Source organism: Colobus angolensis, unplaced genomic scaffold (genome assembly GCF_000951035.1).
Source record: "Colobus angolensis palliatus isolate OR3802 unplaced genomic scaffold, Cang.pa_1.0 Scaffold68, whole genome shotgun sequence".
NCBI lineage: Eukaryota > Metazoa > Chordata > Mammalia > Primates > Cercopithecidae > Colobus > Colobus angolensis.
This window is the reverse complement of record NW_012120487.1, coordinates 3,455,734-3,474,084: the sequence shown is the minus strand read 5'-3', so window position 1 is coordinate 3,474,084 and position 18,351 is coordinate 3,455,734. Positions and strand designations below refer to the sequence as shown.

Genomic DNA, 18,351 nt, shown 5'->3' with positions numbered 1-18,351 from the left:
CCGTGGTCTTGATCTCCTGACCTCGTGATCCGCCCGCCTTGGCCTCCCAAAGTGCTGGGATTACAGGTGTAAGCCACTGCGCCCGGCCCATACCACATTTTCTTTATCCAGTCATTGGTTAATGGGTACTTAGGTTGATTCCATATCTTAGCCATTGTGAATTGTGCTGCAATAAACATATGCATGCAGGTATCTTTTTGATACGACCTTTTTTTCCTTTGGGTACTCAGTAGTGGGATCGCCGGATCGAATGGTAGATCTACTTTTAGTTCTTAGAGGAATCTGAATACTGTTTTTCATAATTTACATTCCCACCAACAGTGTGTGAGAGTTCGTTTTCACTGCATCTGTGTCAACATCTATTATTTTTTGACTTTTTAATAATGGCTGTTCTGACTGGTGTAAGGTGGTATCTTGTGGTTTTAATTTGCATTTCCCTGTGATTAGGGACATTGAGCATTATTTCATGTTTATTGGCCATTTGTATATCTTCTTTTGAAAAGTGTCTGTTCATGTTGTTTCTCCACTTTTTAATGGGATTGTTTTTTTCTGGATGACTTGTTTGAGTTCCTTGCAGATTCTTGATAGTAATCCTTTGTCAGATGTATTTTCTCCCATTCTTTTGCTATGCAGAAGCTTTTTAGAAGCTTTTGGGTTTTATTTTGGGGCGTGTGTGTGTGTCAGGGTCCTGGGTGTGTGTGTGTGTGTGTCTCAGTCTGTCACCCGGGCTGGAGTGCAGTGGCACGATCTCGACTCACTGCAACCTCGACCACCTGGGCTCAAGTGATCCTCTCACTTCAGCCTCCTGACTGAAGTAGCTGGAACTATAGGCTCATGCCACCATACCCAGCTAATTTGTTTTGTATTATTATTATTATTATTATTATTTTTTTTTTTTTTTTGTAGAGACTGGTTTCACCATGTTGCTCAGGCTGGTCTCCTGGGCTCATGGAAAGTATGATTTTCAATATAACTGTTTTCTCATTGTTTATGCAGACAGACAGATGTCAGTCATCATAGAATGTAGAGCAATTAAGAAGTAAGGCTCAGTCAGGCTGGAAATATGAAAAACAAGATGATATTAGACAAGTAGTGTAACATTTCCAGATCTTTTTCATCATGAAAAGAGGGTGACTCACCTATTTGACCTGAGACCTTTGTCTGTAATATTCTGACTTGGATACAATTGTTTTCAGTAGAAAAATGTGAGGTAAGCAAGGGTTCATTTTTAAAATAAATTTTGGTGAAGTTCGATATAATATATCAGATTATAGCATAAGCATGCTACCCTTACCAGTTTGTGATAATCTGATCAGAGTGATTTTAGTGAGGTGTAGTGAAGAAGACGATAGTAATTTTCTACCTCTTTCGTTTTGTAACAAGGAATATCTGTTAAAAGTTTATCAGTAGCTAAAAGCAAGACTATCGTACTGCTTTTTAAAAATCCAAACTACATAATGACAACTACAACAATTAATTAAGTACCTTCTTAATTAATTATATTGTCAGACACTATATAAATGTGTGAACTTAACTCTCTCTCTCTCTCTCTCTCTCTCTCTATATATATATATATATATATATATAATTTAATCTTTTCCACAATTCTGCAGGGTAAATAGCAAGATCCCATCTCACATGTGAGGAAACTGTGTCTCAGAAAGGTTCTGTGAGGTCATTGCAATGGCTATACCAGATATAAATCCCAGTGCTACCTGTGCTTTTCTACCACGTAATGCTTTTTTTCCCATGATCTTGCCATGCTGAATGATTCAGCAACAGAAATGTATTAGATAACTATCTAGTGTGCAAAGTCCTGCAGGAGGTATAAGGGAAGTCCATGGACCTTTTGGTTGAGGAACAAATAAACGTGAAATTCACCCAATCTTAGCGTTAGGGTTTAGACATGTCCTTAGCAGTACAACTGGCGGCCACTCAGGCCTTTTTTTCTATAACATGCTTAGCTGATGTTGCTCCAGCCTGTGCTTGAATATTGCCAAGACAAGGAAATGAAAGCTTCAAAAGATAGCTTTTTTTTTTTTTTTTAGCTGCTCTAAAAACTGGAAATGTCTTTACTAAAATGCTTCTTCTGTAGAGAACTTCTACAACTTTATCCTTTTTGGTTCTAGTTTTGCAGTTACCTGATATAAGCCTAACTTCTCTATTGCATTATAATAGCCTCTTATCAATGTAACCCTAGCTCTCATTAGTCCTATTTTCCCTGCCTCTTCCTACCAAATATTATTAGTTCTTTTCACTGTTCTTCATACGATAGTGTGTCTAGGCTCAGCCCCTTCTGAAGGTGCCAGGATCAAGCATAGTGCTCTAGAGGAGGTTTGTCGGGTGCTATGCACAGTTCTATTCTGAGATTTTAATGTGGGCTTCTGTTGAACTCAGGGAATCAACTAAAACCCCATTGTTGTTTTCCAACTTGAGTTGATGCTAAACCAGATTTCTGCCATTCTTTACTAATGCATTTGATCGACAAGATTGTTTGGGGTTCAGATTCTGTCTATTGACCTTCACAAGTTTTATCACCCACAAATGAGTCTTAAGTCCTTATCATCTGTACTCCTGTCATCATTCTTGATAATCCTCTCGGTTCCTAGACATGTTCTCCAGAAAATTTTTCTTCTTCCTTGTATTTACATTTAGATGAGTCACTAATAGAAACTATATCACCTCATATATTTTGATTTCAAACGTCTGGCTCTGATCACTGCTTCCTACTTATTTGTTCAGGTCACTCCTGATCACTCCTATTTATTTGTTCAGGTATCACTGGTCCTAAAGACTTTTTTATCTCCTCATGCCTTCCAATCTGTTGACCTTTCTCACACGCCATCTATGCTTTCCTATATCCAATTTTCGTATTCCTCATCCTATTTAGATTTTGAGGTTCATCATTATAATTTTCTTACAATACTTTAAACTCTCTCTGTTACACTCATTTTGTTGGACCCGCCTGTTCACCTTCTGTATTGCAGTTGAACACAGCTAGAGAAAATCACGCTTTTTTCTTCTCTTCTCTTCTCCTTTTTCTCTCTCTCTCTCTTTTAAATAAATACAAGCTTCAAATAAGCACACAATAATGCTGGGCAAGCCTACTGGGATTTGGGATTCTCTAGTTAGTTTTCTTCGCCTGAATGAGATATCTATTTCATACTACTCTTCATTCTGCAAATATATCGTTTCCCTCTCTACCTCCCCTTCCCAGCTTCCCCCACTAGTTGCTTGAGAATAAAAGAAGTTATCAGAAAGACAGAAATTAGCCCATTTTTCTGTCCTGTCTATATATTCCTTCAGAAAGGTCTGATTAACCTTTCTAGAGAAGGCTTCACCATCATTCTTTTTCATAGCACCCTCCTAGAACTTTCCATAATAAGCCATTCCTTTTGCTTACTTTAAAATTTATTTTATATTTCTTCCAGTGAATATAAGCCTTAAGGATATATTCCTTAAGGATAAGAGTTATATCAATCTTTTCCACTTTTATTTCTTATTAAAATGCTAAATAATTATTTGTTGATGTTATAAGAATTTAGAACATCATGATGATTAAGAATATAAATGAGCTTTGGATTTATTCAGACCAGGATTGGAATTGTAGTTATGCCACTAGGCCACCATAATGACTGTGGGTGAGTTGCTTAAACCCTCTAGCTACAGTTTTTTGTTTGTTTGTTTTGTTGTTGTTGTTGTTGTTTTGAAACAGAGTCTCACTCTGTTGCCTGGTGTGGACTGCAGTGGCACAATCTCAGCTCACTGCAACCTCCACCTCCCAGGTTCAAGTGATTCTCCTGCCTCAGCTTCCTGAGTAGCTGGAACTACAAACTCACGCTACCATGACTGGCTAATTTTTTTGTATTTTTAGTAGATATGGGGTTTCACCATGTTGGCCAGGCTAGTCTCAAACTCCTGACCTCAGGTGATCCGCCCACATTGGCAACCCAAAGTGCTGGGATTACGAGCATGCGCCGCCACACCTGGCCTGCAGTTGTCATACCATGAAATGGAAGTAAAACTACATTCTTCAGAGAGTTATTAGAATTAAATGGGATGATTGATTTTAAAGTCTGGTGCAGAGTAAGTGCTCAGTGCATTTATCTACGTGTAAATATTTTATTTGTCTCAGATATTTATGAAAATGTTAACAGGACAAAGCCAGCTAGTAAACTATTTGAGACTACTGTCAATTTGGTAGCATTCTATAGATTCAATATTTTGATGACAAATGAACTTATCTACCTTATCCTGTATTTCTGAATCTTATCTAAAGGATCTTTTGGAACACCTTTTATATGTCTTACTGAAATCCAGATAGTCAGAACTTATGGAATACTGATGCATTCTCAGTCTAGGAAACTCACAGTTAGTTTTGGGAATAGTATGTTCCTAATGGCCTGTGCTGCCTGCCGTTCATCACTACTGTATTCTAATTATTCATAAACCATCTTTCTAAGTGACTTTTTAAAGTTTTATAGGGTACTGTGAGCAAGTTTACTGGTTTATACATTTTAAAATCATGGTATTTACATGTTTTTAAGGACACAGATTCCTCATGATAGTTATTTCATTATCATTAATTTTAGCTTTTTACTATCTCATTCATTCTACCATCTATTCATTTCTTTATCCAAAAAAGTATGCGTTAAGATGTGTACCATATGTGTACCATATACTGTGTACTATATACCATTAAACTGTGTACCATAACTGTGTGCCATATAGTGTGCTTGAATTGGGAAAATTCTTGCTCCTCTTATATTCCCTCTCTGTATATCTGTCTGGGGTTTTTTTCCATTTAGCATATACAGTTTGCCTCCTTTAAAAAATTGATATAATCTCTATACATAATCTCATAATCTCTGTACATACAATATAAAATAGGAAAATAAAAAATAAAATTGGATGTAAACCAATTAAAAGTAGCAAATAGATACATTTATAAGAACCTGAGTTGAAGTTTAGCTCTAGAATTCCAGTAGGTAAAGGAGAGAAAGAAAATGTCTTAGGCATATAATCACTTTTTCATCTGTCCATTCCATATATATATATATTGTATTTCTCTTATGTGCCAGATCATACACCTGAGAGCATTTACATTTTACCATTTATGGTTCTCGTCTGACATATGGAATCATAATAGTTCTTCTCAAGATTTCCTGACACTGAAGTCAAGGGAGAATTTTGTTGCATGATTTTATTTGAGAGTCCATAGGAAAAGTAATAGACAATAAACTTATGTTGTTTTGCAGAAGACAGATTATTTTAAATAGATTTTTAAAATATAAATCCCCTGTAAAAGCAGAGGGCTTTGTATTTAATCTTTTTTTCAGTAATGATAATTCTTTAGGGAGTTTAGGTGATGTGATCCTTAAATACTCCTTTTTGATTACCTAACTCATAACAGATATAAAGTTTAGAGGAAAAGCCTACACAGTCAACCTGTCTATTCAGCTCTTTGTGTTAAACATCAGCTGTCTCAAGTGAGCCATAATAAATGCTGGGTTACAATCAGCTCTTGCTTGAAAGCTCTGATGAGTGACTAAGATGCCAATATTCTGTTTTCCTGGTCACTTATCTGTTAAAGACTTTCCTCCTGTGGGTGAGATTGCAACTGAAGCACTCCTACTTTTTTTTTTTTTTTTTGAGCCGGAGTCTCGCTCTGTCGCCCAGGCTGGAGTGCAGTGGCGCCATCTCGACTCACTGCAAGCTCCACCTCCCAGGTTCACGTCATTCTCCTGCCTCAGCCTCCTGAGTAGCTGGGACTACAGGCGCCCGCCACCACAACCGGCTAATTTTTTTGTGTTTTTAATAGAGACGGGGTTTCACTGTGTTAGCCAGAATGGTCTTGATCTCCTGACCTCATGATCCACCCGCCTTGGCCTCCCAAAGTGCTGGGATTACAGGCGTGAGCTACAGCGCCCGGCCATGCACTCCCACATTTTTATATCCACTAGTGTGATAGTTGTTTTCAAATACATAAGGACATTGTGTGTAAATGTCAAAGTTCCAAGAGAAACCAACCAACCCTGAAATAAATGATGCTGAAACATTTTATATAATGATAAAATCACAAAGTGTCCAAATTTGGCTGGGCGCAGTGGCTCATGCCTATAATCCCAGTTACTTAAAAGGATCCGTTGAACCCAGGAGTTTGTGACCAGCCTGGGCAATATAACAAGATTGTGTCTCTTATTTTTATTTTTATTTATTTATTTTTTTTGAGATGGAGTCTCGCTTTGTCACCCAGGCTGAAGTGCAATGGTGGGATCTCAGCTCACTGTAACCCCCACCTCCCCGGTTCAAGCAATTCTCCTGTCTCAGCCTCCTGAGTAAGTGGGATTACAGGCGCCCACCAGCCTAAACGGCTACTTTATGTACTTTTAGTAGAGACGGGGTTTCACGGTGTTGGCCAGGCTGATCTTGAACTGACCTCGTGATCCGCCCACCTCAGCCTCCCAAAGTCCTGGGATTACAGTCGTGAGCCACCATGCCCAGCCTTAAATTTTGTTTTTTTAAAACTTAGATGGGCATGGTGGTGCACGCCTGTAGTAGTCTCAGCTACTCGGGAGGCTGAAGCAGAAGGATCACTTGAGCCCAGGAGTTCAAGCCTTCAGTGAACTATGATCATGCCACTGCACTCCAGCCTGGGCAACAGAGTGAGACCCCATCCCTTTAAAAAAATCCAAAAACGAAAACAAAAACAAAGTCTCTGAATTTGGCAGCTAGAAAAAATTAGAGAACATGACAATGTTAAATATATAGATAGATTTAAAGTAGAGATACATATACTTTAAATCTCTGAGTAGGACATTATCTTACAATGATGTTGGTGCATATTCTAGAAGTTATGCAGCAGTATAATACAGTGGCAAGCATGGTGTAAAGAATAACTTCCTGTTTAGTGATCTGAGTCTGAGATTGGTGCTGTAACTTATTTTAGGAAACATTTCACCATATCCTTAATTTGGAGAGATGGGGGTGGAAAAACCAATTTTCACTCTGAAGCACACAAAAAGAAAGAAAAAGGAGTAGTATTTATTAATCCACAGACCAATTCCAAAAGTAGATATCATTATCTTCGTTTTATAGATGAGAAAGCTGAGGCCCTTAAATTATTGAAAGAAACAGCTAATTTACAAAATCAGATTTGTTCAACTCCATAGTCTTTGTTCTTCCCACAATACTATACTGCTTGCAGTAATTCCTAATTTCTCTAATATATTAACATTTGGATATTTTACACCTTTTCTAAGTCACATTTTCAGTCAGTGGGTGGAGACAGGATGAAATTGTATAAAAAGTGCAGTTTGCTAAAAATCAGACAGTAAGTTTAGAATCATATACTTGTGGACCAACACCTGCTTATTTTGAGGGTTCAAGTGACCTGTGGAGGTGGAAACACAGTGAAAAGGGCCCTGAAACTTAATTATTCACACTGACTATCTTTGAATTAAACTGATTTCAAAAGTAGTTGGAAGAGAAAAAGGAAGATTGTACAATCAACCTTGTCATAGTGAAGATAAAGGGTACTGAAGCATGAATTGGCCCATTCATGCAACAAATATAGTAGATGCTAGGAATGCAGAGGTGAGTAAGCGATGGTTCTTCTTCTACTAGCTGTCCTAGGAGTTGCACCGTATATCATCAAGTTCTCCCTGACTTCTAAGCACCCATTCCTTTCTCTGATTTTCCCCAGCACTTCATCCGAACCACTAAATCTAGACCCCAGTAATATACTAGATTACATTTACTGTTTGGGGGCCTTGATTTATCAAAGGCAAAATATTCTTATTATGCTAAAGACAAAAACCATGTCTTGTCTCGTCACATATTTGGTGAGCCCTCACAAATATTTACTGATAAAGGACAAAACACAGAAGAAATGTTATATGGCATTAAACATAAATTGGCTCTCTTATTCAGGCCCTGGAAAATGAATCTTTTCTTTACATTACTACAGAAGGAATTTCTACATTTGATAAGAGATTGAATTAGATGTTCTCTATTATCCCTCCTAAGAGTCTATGATCAACACTTGAGAAAAAGTAAACACCCTTTTTATGAAGAAATTTTCAAGTTCTTAAAATAAATGTTTATGTTCTTAGTGGTAAGAAAAAGCCAATTATTATTTATGATTATTGTTCCTCAAAAAAATTAGGATAAATTGATCTCCTATAGATTAGCTATACCATTGTTATTAAACTTTCAGTGCCTCAAAGTCTTTTGCATTTGAGTGATTTATAGATGGAAACAAGGAAAAAGATTAAGAAATTACATGGCTTTTGCCGGGCTCGGTGGCTTACACCTGTAATCCCAGCACTTTGGGAGGCCGAGGCATGTGGATCACCTGAGGTCAGGAGTTCGAGACCAGTCTGACCAACATGGACAAACTCTGTCTCTACTAAAAATACAAAATTAGCCGGGCGTGGTGGCACATGCCTGTAATCCCTACTCGGGAGGCTGAGGCGGAAGAATCACTTAAACCTGGAAGGTGGAGGTTGAGGTGAGCCGAGATCACACCATTGCACTACAGCCTGGGCAACAAGAGCAAAACTCCATCTCAAAAAAAAAAAAAAAAAATTACATGGCTTTTTAAAAGTCTACTAATCTATTGAGATAATTTAACAGTTTACTATTACAGGAAGCCTCAGGCAGATGAGATATGCTTTTTTAAGTTATATTCTCCCAAAATCTCATCCTGTGTTTTCTTAAAATTACCTTTGGTTTGTGTTCTCCAACATGCATACAATATGTGCATTTGCATGGTGAGGCATTTTACTGTCCATTTAGAAAAAAATTTGAGGTCCAGGTGTAGTGGCTCATGCCTGTAATCCCAGCACTTTGGGAGACTGAGGCCAGTGGATTGCTTGAGCTCATGAGTTCAAGACAAGTCTGGGCAATGCGGTGAAACCCATCTCTACAAAAAAAATACAAAAATTATCCGGGCATGGTGGCGCTTACCTGTAGTCCCAGCTACTTCAAAGGCTGAGGTAGGAGGATCACTTGAGCCCGCAAGGCAGAGGTTGCAGTGAGCCAAGATCACACCACTGCAAAAAAGATGGATTTGAACAGAAAACTCATATAAAATAGAAAAATGTGATTAACACTGTTAAAGGTTTGGGATTACATGCAGTTTTTCTTTATGTAAGGGACTTGCTCTTTTACCAGTTTTATGATTGGCTAACACATTCACATTAATCAAAATTCAAAGGCATAAAAAGGTATCTAGTAAAAAGTTTCCTTCTTAACCCGGTATTTATGTGACCCTCACCAGAGGCAATGTTCTTATTTATCCATCCAGAGGTTTATTTTGTATATAAACAAATTAATGGCCGGGCTCAGTGGCTCACGCCTGTAATCTCAACACTTTGGGAGGCTGAGGCAGGCGGATCACAAGGTCAGGAGTTCGAGACCAACCTGACCAACATGGTGAAACCCCATCTCTACTAAAAATACAAAAATTAGCCAGATGTGGTGGCGCGTGCCTGTAATCCCAGCTACGCAGATAGCTGAGGCAGGAGAATCATTTGAACCCAGGAGGCGAAGGTTGCAGTGAGCCAAGATTGCACCACTGTACTCCAGCCTGGGCGACAGAGCGAGACTCTCACACCAAAAAAAAAAAAAGAAACCAAATTAATATATATTTATTTTTCCCCAGTTTTACACAAATGGTAAACACAATTTAATACCTTCCTTTTATCACTAACATTACTTCATAAAGATATTCCAGACCAGTTAATAAAGAAATCTATTTAATGGCTACATAGTATCTCTTTAAATTCCATAATATACTATAATTTTATTTAACCAAGATTGATTGATTTAGACACAGGGTCTCACTCTGTTGCCCAGGCTGGAGGGCAGTGACATGATCATGGCACACTATAACCTCAAACTCCTGGCCTCAAGCGATCCTTCTGCCCTAGCCTCTCAAGTAGCTGGGACTATAGGCATATGACACCATGCCAGCTAATTTTTTTATTTTTTGTAGAGGCAGGTCTCGCTTTGTTATCCAGGTTGGTCTTCAGCTCCTGGGCTTAAGCAATTTCCTCCCCCCACCTTGGCCTCCCACAGTGCTGGGATTACTGGTGTGAGCTACTGCATCCAATTATTAATGGATTACACCCAGTATTCTGCTGTTAACAAACATCCAGTAACTGTATACATAGGTGATTTCCACATGAAAATACATCTATAGACTAAATGCTTAGTTAAGAGTATGTATGCATTTATAATTTTAATTGGCAAATTTCCCATGAAGGAATTGTATCAATTTCACTTATACTAACAGTGTATAATAGTGGCTTTTTCCTGGTTTTCCTGTAACCTTGCCAAAGCCAGTTTTGTTTTTTTTTTTTTTACTAATCTGACAGGTGAAAAAAATTTTTTTTCGTTTTTCTTTTTTTTAAATATAGCTTTAGGCAGGCATGGTGGCTCACACCTGTATAATCCCAGCAATTCGGGAGGCCGAGGCGGGGGGATCACTTGAGATCAGGAGTTCAAGACCAGCCTGGCCAACATGGCGAAACCCCATCACTACTAAAAATACAAAAATTAGCCAGGCATGGTGGCACGTGCCTATAATCTCAGCTATTTGGGAGGCTGAGGCAGGAGAATCACTCAGGAGGCAGAGGTTGCAGTAAGCTAAGATGGCGTCACTGCCCTCCAGCCTGGGTGACAGAGCATGACTCCATCTCCATCTCGAATATATATATGTAGCTATTAGAAGCAAATTCAGTATGTGTAATTTTGCATATCTTTTTAACATACTTATGTGCTATTACTGTGTCCATTTCTAGAAACTTTCTTTATATATTTTTTGTTTATCTTTTACTTACTAGTTTGTAAGAATTATATATATAATGAGTAAATGAGCTTCTTTTTTGTGGTTTGGAATTCAGAAAATTTCCCCATTTGTTATTTATCTTTTGGCCTAGTTATGGTGTTTTTGTTTTTGTTTTTTTCTGCGGTGGATGTGTGTGTGTGTGTGTGTGTGTGTGTGTGTGTGTGTTTTACCATGTAAGCTTAGTAAAACTCATCAATTTTTGTCTTTTATGCTTCACTCTGCTCCAGCTATAGTAACCTCCCTGTTACCTTTCAAATATGCTAGATACTTTCCGACTTCAAGGTCTTTTATTTGCCATTCTCTACACCTGAAATTCTCTTCCCTGAGATAAATATTTCATTTCCTCCTTCACCTCTTTTGAGTCTTTGATCAAATGTCAGCGTTTCATTGAGACTTTCCCTGACCACTCTATTTTATATTACAACTTCCCCTTCCCTGCTTTGTTTTCCCTCCGTCACATGGAGCTCGCAGACTTCTGAGGTATTTATTAGTATTTTTTCAGATCAGATTGGCGTTTACCCATACAAATGAAGCGAGTGAGAATGAATATTTTTAAAGTGGTTGCCTCAGGAGACTAGACCCTTGGTCCAGTGAAGCTATCATTACCGAAAACATTTTTATGATGACTTCTTTTAAGAACTGCCTTCAGAGATAGATTAAAGCCTTACAAAGAAAGTCCTGTGTCCAGAAAGCAATGTGTCTCAAAGTGTGGCCGTTAATCACTTGCATCAAAATTACCTGGTGTGGGGTTGGAGACCTATTAAAAAGGCTGTTTCCTGAACCTTACCCCAAATCTATTGCATCACCTTCTCTGGGGGAATGGGGCTCAGGAACTTGCCTTTTAAGTAAATTCCCTAGGTGATTTATAGGCCACTAAAGATTGAGGATCACGACCGTTACCTTTAGTTTCCCCTAGCTTAGTCATACACTCTGTTTTCCTAACTCAGTTTAGTTTAAACCAAAGATTTAGGATTATGCAATGGTTTGAGTGTCCCCACCAAAACTCATATGGGAACCTTAATTCCTAGTGTGGAAATGTTGGGAGGTGCAACCTTTAAGAGGTGGAGCCTAATGGGAGATGTCTGGGTCATGGACCCACCATGTCCTTGGCTGTTCTCATGGTAGTGGGTTCTCCCTCTTGTTCTCATTAAGCTAGTTTAGTAATCCCAGGAATGGATTTCTTCCCAGGAGAGCAAGTTGTTATAAAGAGAGGATGTCCTTTCCACATGGGTCCACTTCCCCCTTGACCTTTTGCCATGTTATGATTAAATATAAGTGTATTTAAAAGAAAATAGTGATTTTAGTTTTGTATCCAGTTGTAAATGTTTAAAATTTTGTGGTATTGCACAAATGTAGCATCTATAATGTATCGTCTTATTTCCTAAATATTGATACCTGCCCATTCATTTTCTCAATGAAAAAAAAAACAAAACAGTGACAGTGTTTGTTTAATCAACAAATCTTTGCTACCGTATCTTCCTGTGCAAAATAAAGTCTCTTAGTGCTGGCCTGTAGGTATAAACTGTCATTTTTAATCCTAAAAGAAATGATGATAAAAGTGTTAAATATTATTATGTATTTAATAATAGTAAAATAGCGACCAATTTTAAGGGCCTACCATATCTTAGGCACAAGTCCAAGTGTTCTCTGTATCTTATTTTGTCCTTACAAGAAGACAAGTGTTTTAAAGATAAGTGTTATTCCCACTTTATACCTGAGGCTCCTTTAAACTCATGGGAATCACACTGAAATGTAGTAATCAGGAACCCTTAAATAGAGTAGTTGACAGTTTTGTGCCTTCTAATTTTTATCAAATATTCTTCCTTTTACAGCACCTGGTATATGGTAGGTAGGCAGTGAGCATTTGTGGAATTTCACCTCCCTTCCCCTGAATTTAATGAATTAAATTCCATTTAATATATATTTTATGTTACAGTACAGCTTGGTGAAAGTCAGTGACTTAGGTAATTATGACTTAAGTTGAAAGAAATTAAACAATATCTGTTTGAATTGTTTTGAATTTAAACAAGATTACTTTTTGCCATATCTGATTTATTAGTAATCCTGGTTTCCATTAACAAGATAGAAATATCTATGCTTCAGCAATGAAAAATTTTACAAGTGATTAATATATGCTAACCATCAGATATTCTGTTTATATTTCTCTCCAAACTTTAAATTAAAACCATTTCGTCTTATCTTACCAGTTTTCTAATAGCAAGAACTGGAAAATATAAAAGTATATCTGACTTACGATTAACTATTTCGTTTCGCTCATTGCCTGAACCCTTCCTTCTTCCTTCTCTCCCTTCTTCCCTTGTATCATTCCTTTATTCTTTGTCTTTTCAAATTTGTAATTTTAGCATTTGGCCTTGGGTTGATTTGACAACTTGTTAGTCCTGTCCTCAAATGTTATATGATGGGTAGGCTGTTTGATTTATTCAGAAACTTTATTATTTAAAAACAGAGCCATTTCCCTTTGTTATAGAATGGTTTGCCCTTGCTTCCCCACTTTGGGTTTGAGATTGCAGGAATTTACTTGTGGAAACTATTTATCCCTTCATGACATCTAACTCTGATGAATGCCATGTGCAGTTGGTTGACAGCTTTGGCCCTGCCACTGGATGCACTGGTACACTTTTAGCTCTTCAAAAAGAAGAAAATACCACAATTATGAGAACCACACATTTTCTCTTAAAATGACTGGTTTTTCCCCGGCTATTTTCCTTCTAATGTTGTGAACTGAATTTTTTGCTGCTGGTAGTGTGTTATGAATGGTAGCCCTGTGCATGAATGATCTTGGCAGGAAGAAGCAGAGTCTCCTAGCCACGAAAAAGATTTGACATCTGTGCTGTGAAGTACCACCTTGTTAATTATAATGGAATGAACTGACAAGTAGGAATTTCTACAATTTCATACTGTCCATTGACCCCACAGGCTTTTGATGATTGCAATTTGAAAATCTCAAACATAATTCATATTTTGGGAAGATTGATCAGATTAATTAAAATTTTAAGTCTCTCTTTGATTAGAATAAATTGTTGGTTAAGGCTACCATAAAGTGTCAGCTGGCTGTGTGATCCCTGTGTATCTCCCAACTACTTCCAAAAAATTAGAGTGACTTTCCAGTAACTTGTAGAAAATTGATCACTTTGTTGTTTTTTTTTATAATTTATTGAATGGCTGTGTGCTTTGAGATCTGCACTTCAAATGTGCTTTGTATAGTGGTGAAAGTTTTGTTATATAATATTTTATACCCAATAAGATACCTGTATTTTCATAATTATTTTATCTTCTTGCTCATTTTCACAAAAAGAATATGGGAAGTACGCAATTTCCAGGCAAAATTATCTTGAGATGGAATTCTTAAAATCATTAAACTTGCCTGCTTTTTTCCCTTTTATGTCTCTCTCTCTCTCTCCCTTTCCTTTCTTTCTTTCTTTCTTTTTTTTTTTTTTTTTTTTTTTTTTTTGGTGGGTATCCTGTTTAGCTAGTACTTAATAGCACTTATGGGCAGGTAATTTGTTATATCTGTTTAATTAATCCAATCAGTGTGAAAGCAACAAGGACTTACTCCCTTTCATGGGAAATGACGTTCCAACTAATTTTTTTTTTTGACGTCTTTTATTTTAGAGGTTGCCAATGATCAGGTCAGAGTCAAAACTGACTTAAAATATTTTAGAAAAAAAGCACAACAATATCCTAATTTCCTAGTTTCAAGATCTGTACATCCCCATCGATGAGTTAAGCTATATGGGTGTGAAATTTGGCATAGAAGGTTAGGCTGCTTGAGCACCTTTTATCCCATCATAGTTGTGGAATGTGAGAATTTGAATTTTCATGGTGGCACTGATATGAAATTGCCATGAGGTCTGGTTATTGCTCTTCTAAGTGTGTATTTAAGCCTGCCTTGCAATGAACTTATTGCAATGGTGCTAACTTAACACTCTTGCCCACAGTTCTAGTTGCCCTTAACAGCACCTACTTTCTATAGTCAAAGCACAGATTTTTATGGAGGATTCAGTCTAAATTTCTGAGATGAATTTCTGTAGAGAGAAAATGTATTGGCTTTAAAAATTAAGAGGTTTGATTCTGTTTTGAATTTGGATATCAAATGAGTCTGAACGCATGACATTTTGATGCCGTTTGTCTTTTCAAATAGATTTACCTTCTAATGCATGTGATGACAGGACTTTGCTCATCAGCTAGAACATACATTTCAGAGGAGTTGTTACCTAAAATATTATCATAAGGCATAAGAAAACACACGATTTAAGTTGCCTTTCATGAACATAATTAAGAATTAATAAGCCAGTACCAGTGGCTAGTCCCCAGAATTTCCACTGTTTTGCCTTTTGTGACCTGTGTTATTAAAAGTCCATTATTTTTACAGACTTTATTAAATTGGATCTTATTAAAGCATTCTATATTTGCATTTGGTCTTTCATAATTCATTATTATTATGACATTTACTTTTTACCATCAGATCTGAAAACATATCATAAGCTACCCTTTTCTCTTGAAAGAAATGCTAATTTCAAACAGTCCTCTAATAGAAGAGAAAAGCTTTATCAGTTTTTTCATTTATTCCAGATCGTGTTAAGAATACTAATGCTAGACTTCAGTATGCTAATATCTTAGAGCTTTTTTTGGTCAAAAGCTTAGAATTATTATTTTTATCTCACGCTGAATATGAAACTAGAAGACCTGCTACTACTGGAGAAAACATAATTGTAAAGTACAGTTCTTGATTCTAAAGACTTGTGAAAATGTTGCTAAAATCTGTTTTTTAGGATGATGCTAGTCAGTCTGTCTTTGTACAACGCTGTATTATTCTATTTAAGAAATTTTATCTTCTTGAAATTAATTTAGTTTATTTTTCTCATAGTTTAAGGGTAATGTTGTAGTGTTTAAAACTAAGAATCCTGCCGGGCGCGGTGGCTCACACCTGTAATCCTAGTACTTTGGGAGACCAAGGCAGGTGGATCATGAGGTCAGGAGTTCAAGACCATCCTGGCCAAGATGGTGAAACCCCTGTCTCTACTAAAAATACAAAAAAAAAAAATTAGCCAGGTGTGGTGGTGGGAGCTTGTAATCACAGCTACTCAGGAGGCTGAGGCAGAAAATGCTTGAACCCAGGAGGCAGGGGTTTCAGTGAGCTGAGATCACAACACTGCCCTCCAGTCTGGGCAACAGAGAGAGACTCTGTCTCAAATAAAAAAAAAAAAAAAAAAGACGAAGAATCCTATGCTGTCAGCCCCAGACAGCATTTAGGGTATGCTTCCTGCTTTTCTATGTGATAATCACTTCTGTATCATGTCAGATATGTTTGAAAACTCAATATAGCAAGATTTTACATACTGATATCAGGCAGGCTGTCTAATTTAACATAACTAACAACACAATGAGTTCTTTGTTGAAGTACTACTAAATCTATTAAACTATAAAGCAAAACTTACTTTGTATTTTGTCTCCTTTTAGATTTCTGACTATGTGCAATAGACACTTTGGCAGTGTTGTGGCACAAACCATTCGAACTCAAAAAACAGATCAGTTTCCACTTTTCCTGATTATTATGGGAAAGCGATCATCTAATGAAGTGTTGAATGTGATACAAGGTAAAGTACATGTCACAAGGAGAGTAAAGCCTTCTTGGTATGTGATAACTTTATAGTTTTTCCACCAAAGCTGACAATATTTCTATTAGTAAATTTGCATTTGAAAATATAGAACATCCTGAAAAATGTCTTCAAAAAGTATAGGTGCTATAAAAAATAATATGCTGCATGAAAATCTAACAGAAACATCTTAATAAAATTGCACAACCCTTGGGACACAGGATGTTCAAGTTAAATGTTCAGAATTGCTAAATTCTATAATCTAGCAATTGGGACATAATCAGTTGTGAAGTACTTAATTTCTATTTATATTGATTTATTGTTATAATGTTGATTAATTGAAAGAAGTACTTATCTTTAGTTATCTAGAAAATCTAGTCACTGTATATTGAAGATTGAATTTTTCACGATGACAATTGTTTCTTCTTATTTGTATGATTCCATGTTTAGGGTGCAACCCTGAAGCAGGAAACTGTCGGATGCCTGTGAATTTAACCACAGTGCACATTCTTTACCAAAAAAGAAGTGAATGATTTTGTTTTGTTTACTGTTACTAATACACTCTAGGGGTTGGTGTAAAATATTACCTTGTTCATTACAAAGCTTAGGTTGAACAGTATATCTTCTCTATGCCACTGGGGAAAAGGTTTTTCAAGTGCCTCAAACTAAAACTGATTTCTGCCTCCATTTAAGTCTGGTTGGGAGGAGGGGATAAGTGTAAATTGCAGTGCCTTTAAAACCCAAATAAAACCAGACCTCTAGCATTTTATGTTTTCTCTATAACTAGAGCATTCAATTTCATAAACAGTGTTTAAAAAGACCTCCAGGGGAACTGATTTGCATAGGGTAAATGGATAATGAAGATAACACTTCATTCCTGCTTTCCCTGTCAGAGGCAATATTGCAAGAACTAGTGGTTCTCAAGGTGTGGTTTGTAGACTTCAGACTAGACCCTTTGAGGGTATCTGTAAGGTCAAAATTATTTTCCTAACTGTAATAAGACTTTTTTTTTTTTTGCCTTTTTTACTGTGTTGACATTTGCACTAGTGGCTCAAAAGGAATGGTTTATAAAAATTCTTGGCACCTTAGCACGAATCAAAGCCATAACACAAAACTGTACTAGTAGCCATATTCTTCATTGCCATGTATTTAGTTAAAAAAGAAAAGAAAAAGCCTTAAGAATGTCCTTGATGAAGCAGTAAAAATTATTACTTTCATTAAATTTTAACTCTTTTAATAGTTTGTGTGGCACAATGAGAGGTAAGGGTAAAGCACTTTTGCTGCATACTAAAGTATACTGGTGGTCTCGAAGAAAAGCACTGGTGTGGTTGCTTACACTGAACTACTTGATTTATTTCTTATAGAAATTATTTTTACTTGAAAATATTACTGACAGACAAACTATGCATATGTAGCCTGGGTAGTTGCCAGACGTTTTCTGTGATTTTTTTTTTTTTAATATTCTGTAATGAAGTGTGTCAGCATTCAGCAGAGAAATACATAACTCAGTGAACCAATGTTTTACAAATGACCAGTGCATATTATAAAATCATATACAGATAAAAGATCCTTTCAAAGGGCAATGGATTTTAATGTAACGGAGTACACAGATTTCATTGATATGGTTTCAAATTCCATGTGCATCTAATTTGAAGAAAACTTACACTTGTCAGTTTAAGTGTAGTATCAAAGAATATCCACATTTATCTATGAAAATACTTCTCCCTTTTCCAACTACATATCTTTGTGCGAGTGGATTCTCTTTGTGAATTTCAATCAGTACAAGATATTGTCACTGGTTAGTGTAGATGTCCAAGAATACCGAATACGGTTGTTTTCTATTAAGCACACACATTACAGAGATTTGCAAAAATGTTA

At 36.7% G+C, this 18,351-nt stretch overlaps 1 protein-coding gene across 2 annotated transcripts in view; it reads left to right on the top strand.

The window, feature by feature from the left end:
• Window positions 1–18,351, top strand: part of FAF1 (Fas (TNFRSF6) associated factor 1) — a 535,277-nt gene that overhangs the window by 424,785 nt on the left and 92,141 nt on the right. For both annotated transcript variants that reach the window (XM_011926246.1, XM_011926245.1), the window contains one exon: window positions 16,337–16,473. In XM_011926246.1, coding sequence (XP_011781636.1) covers window positions 16,337–16,473 — 137 coding nt within the window. The remainder of the gene's footprint in view (window positions 1–16,336; window positions 16,474–18,351) is intronic.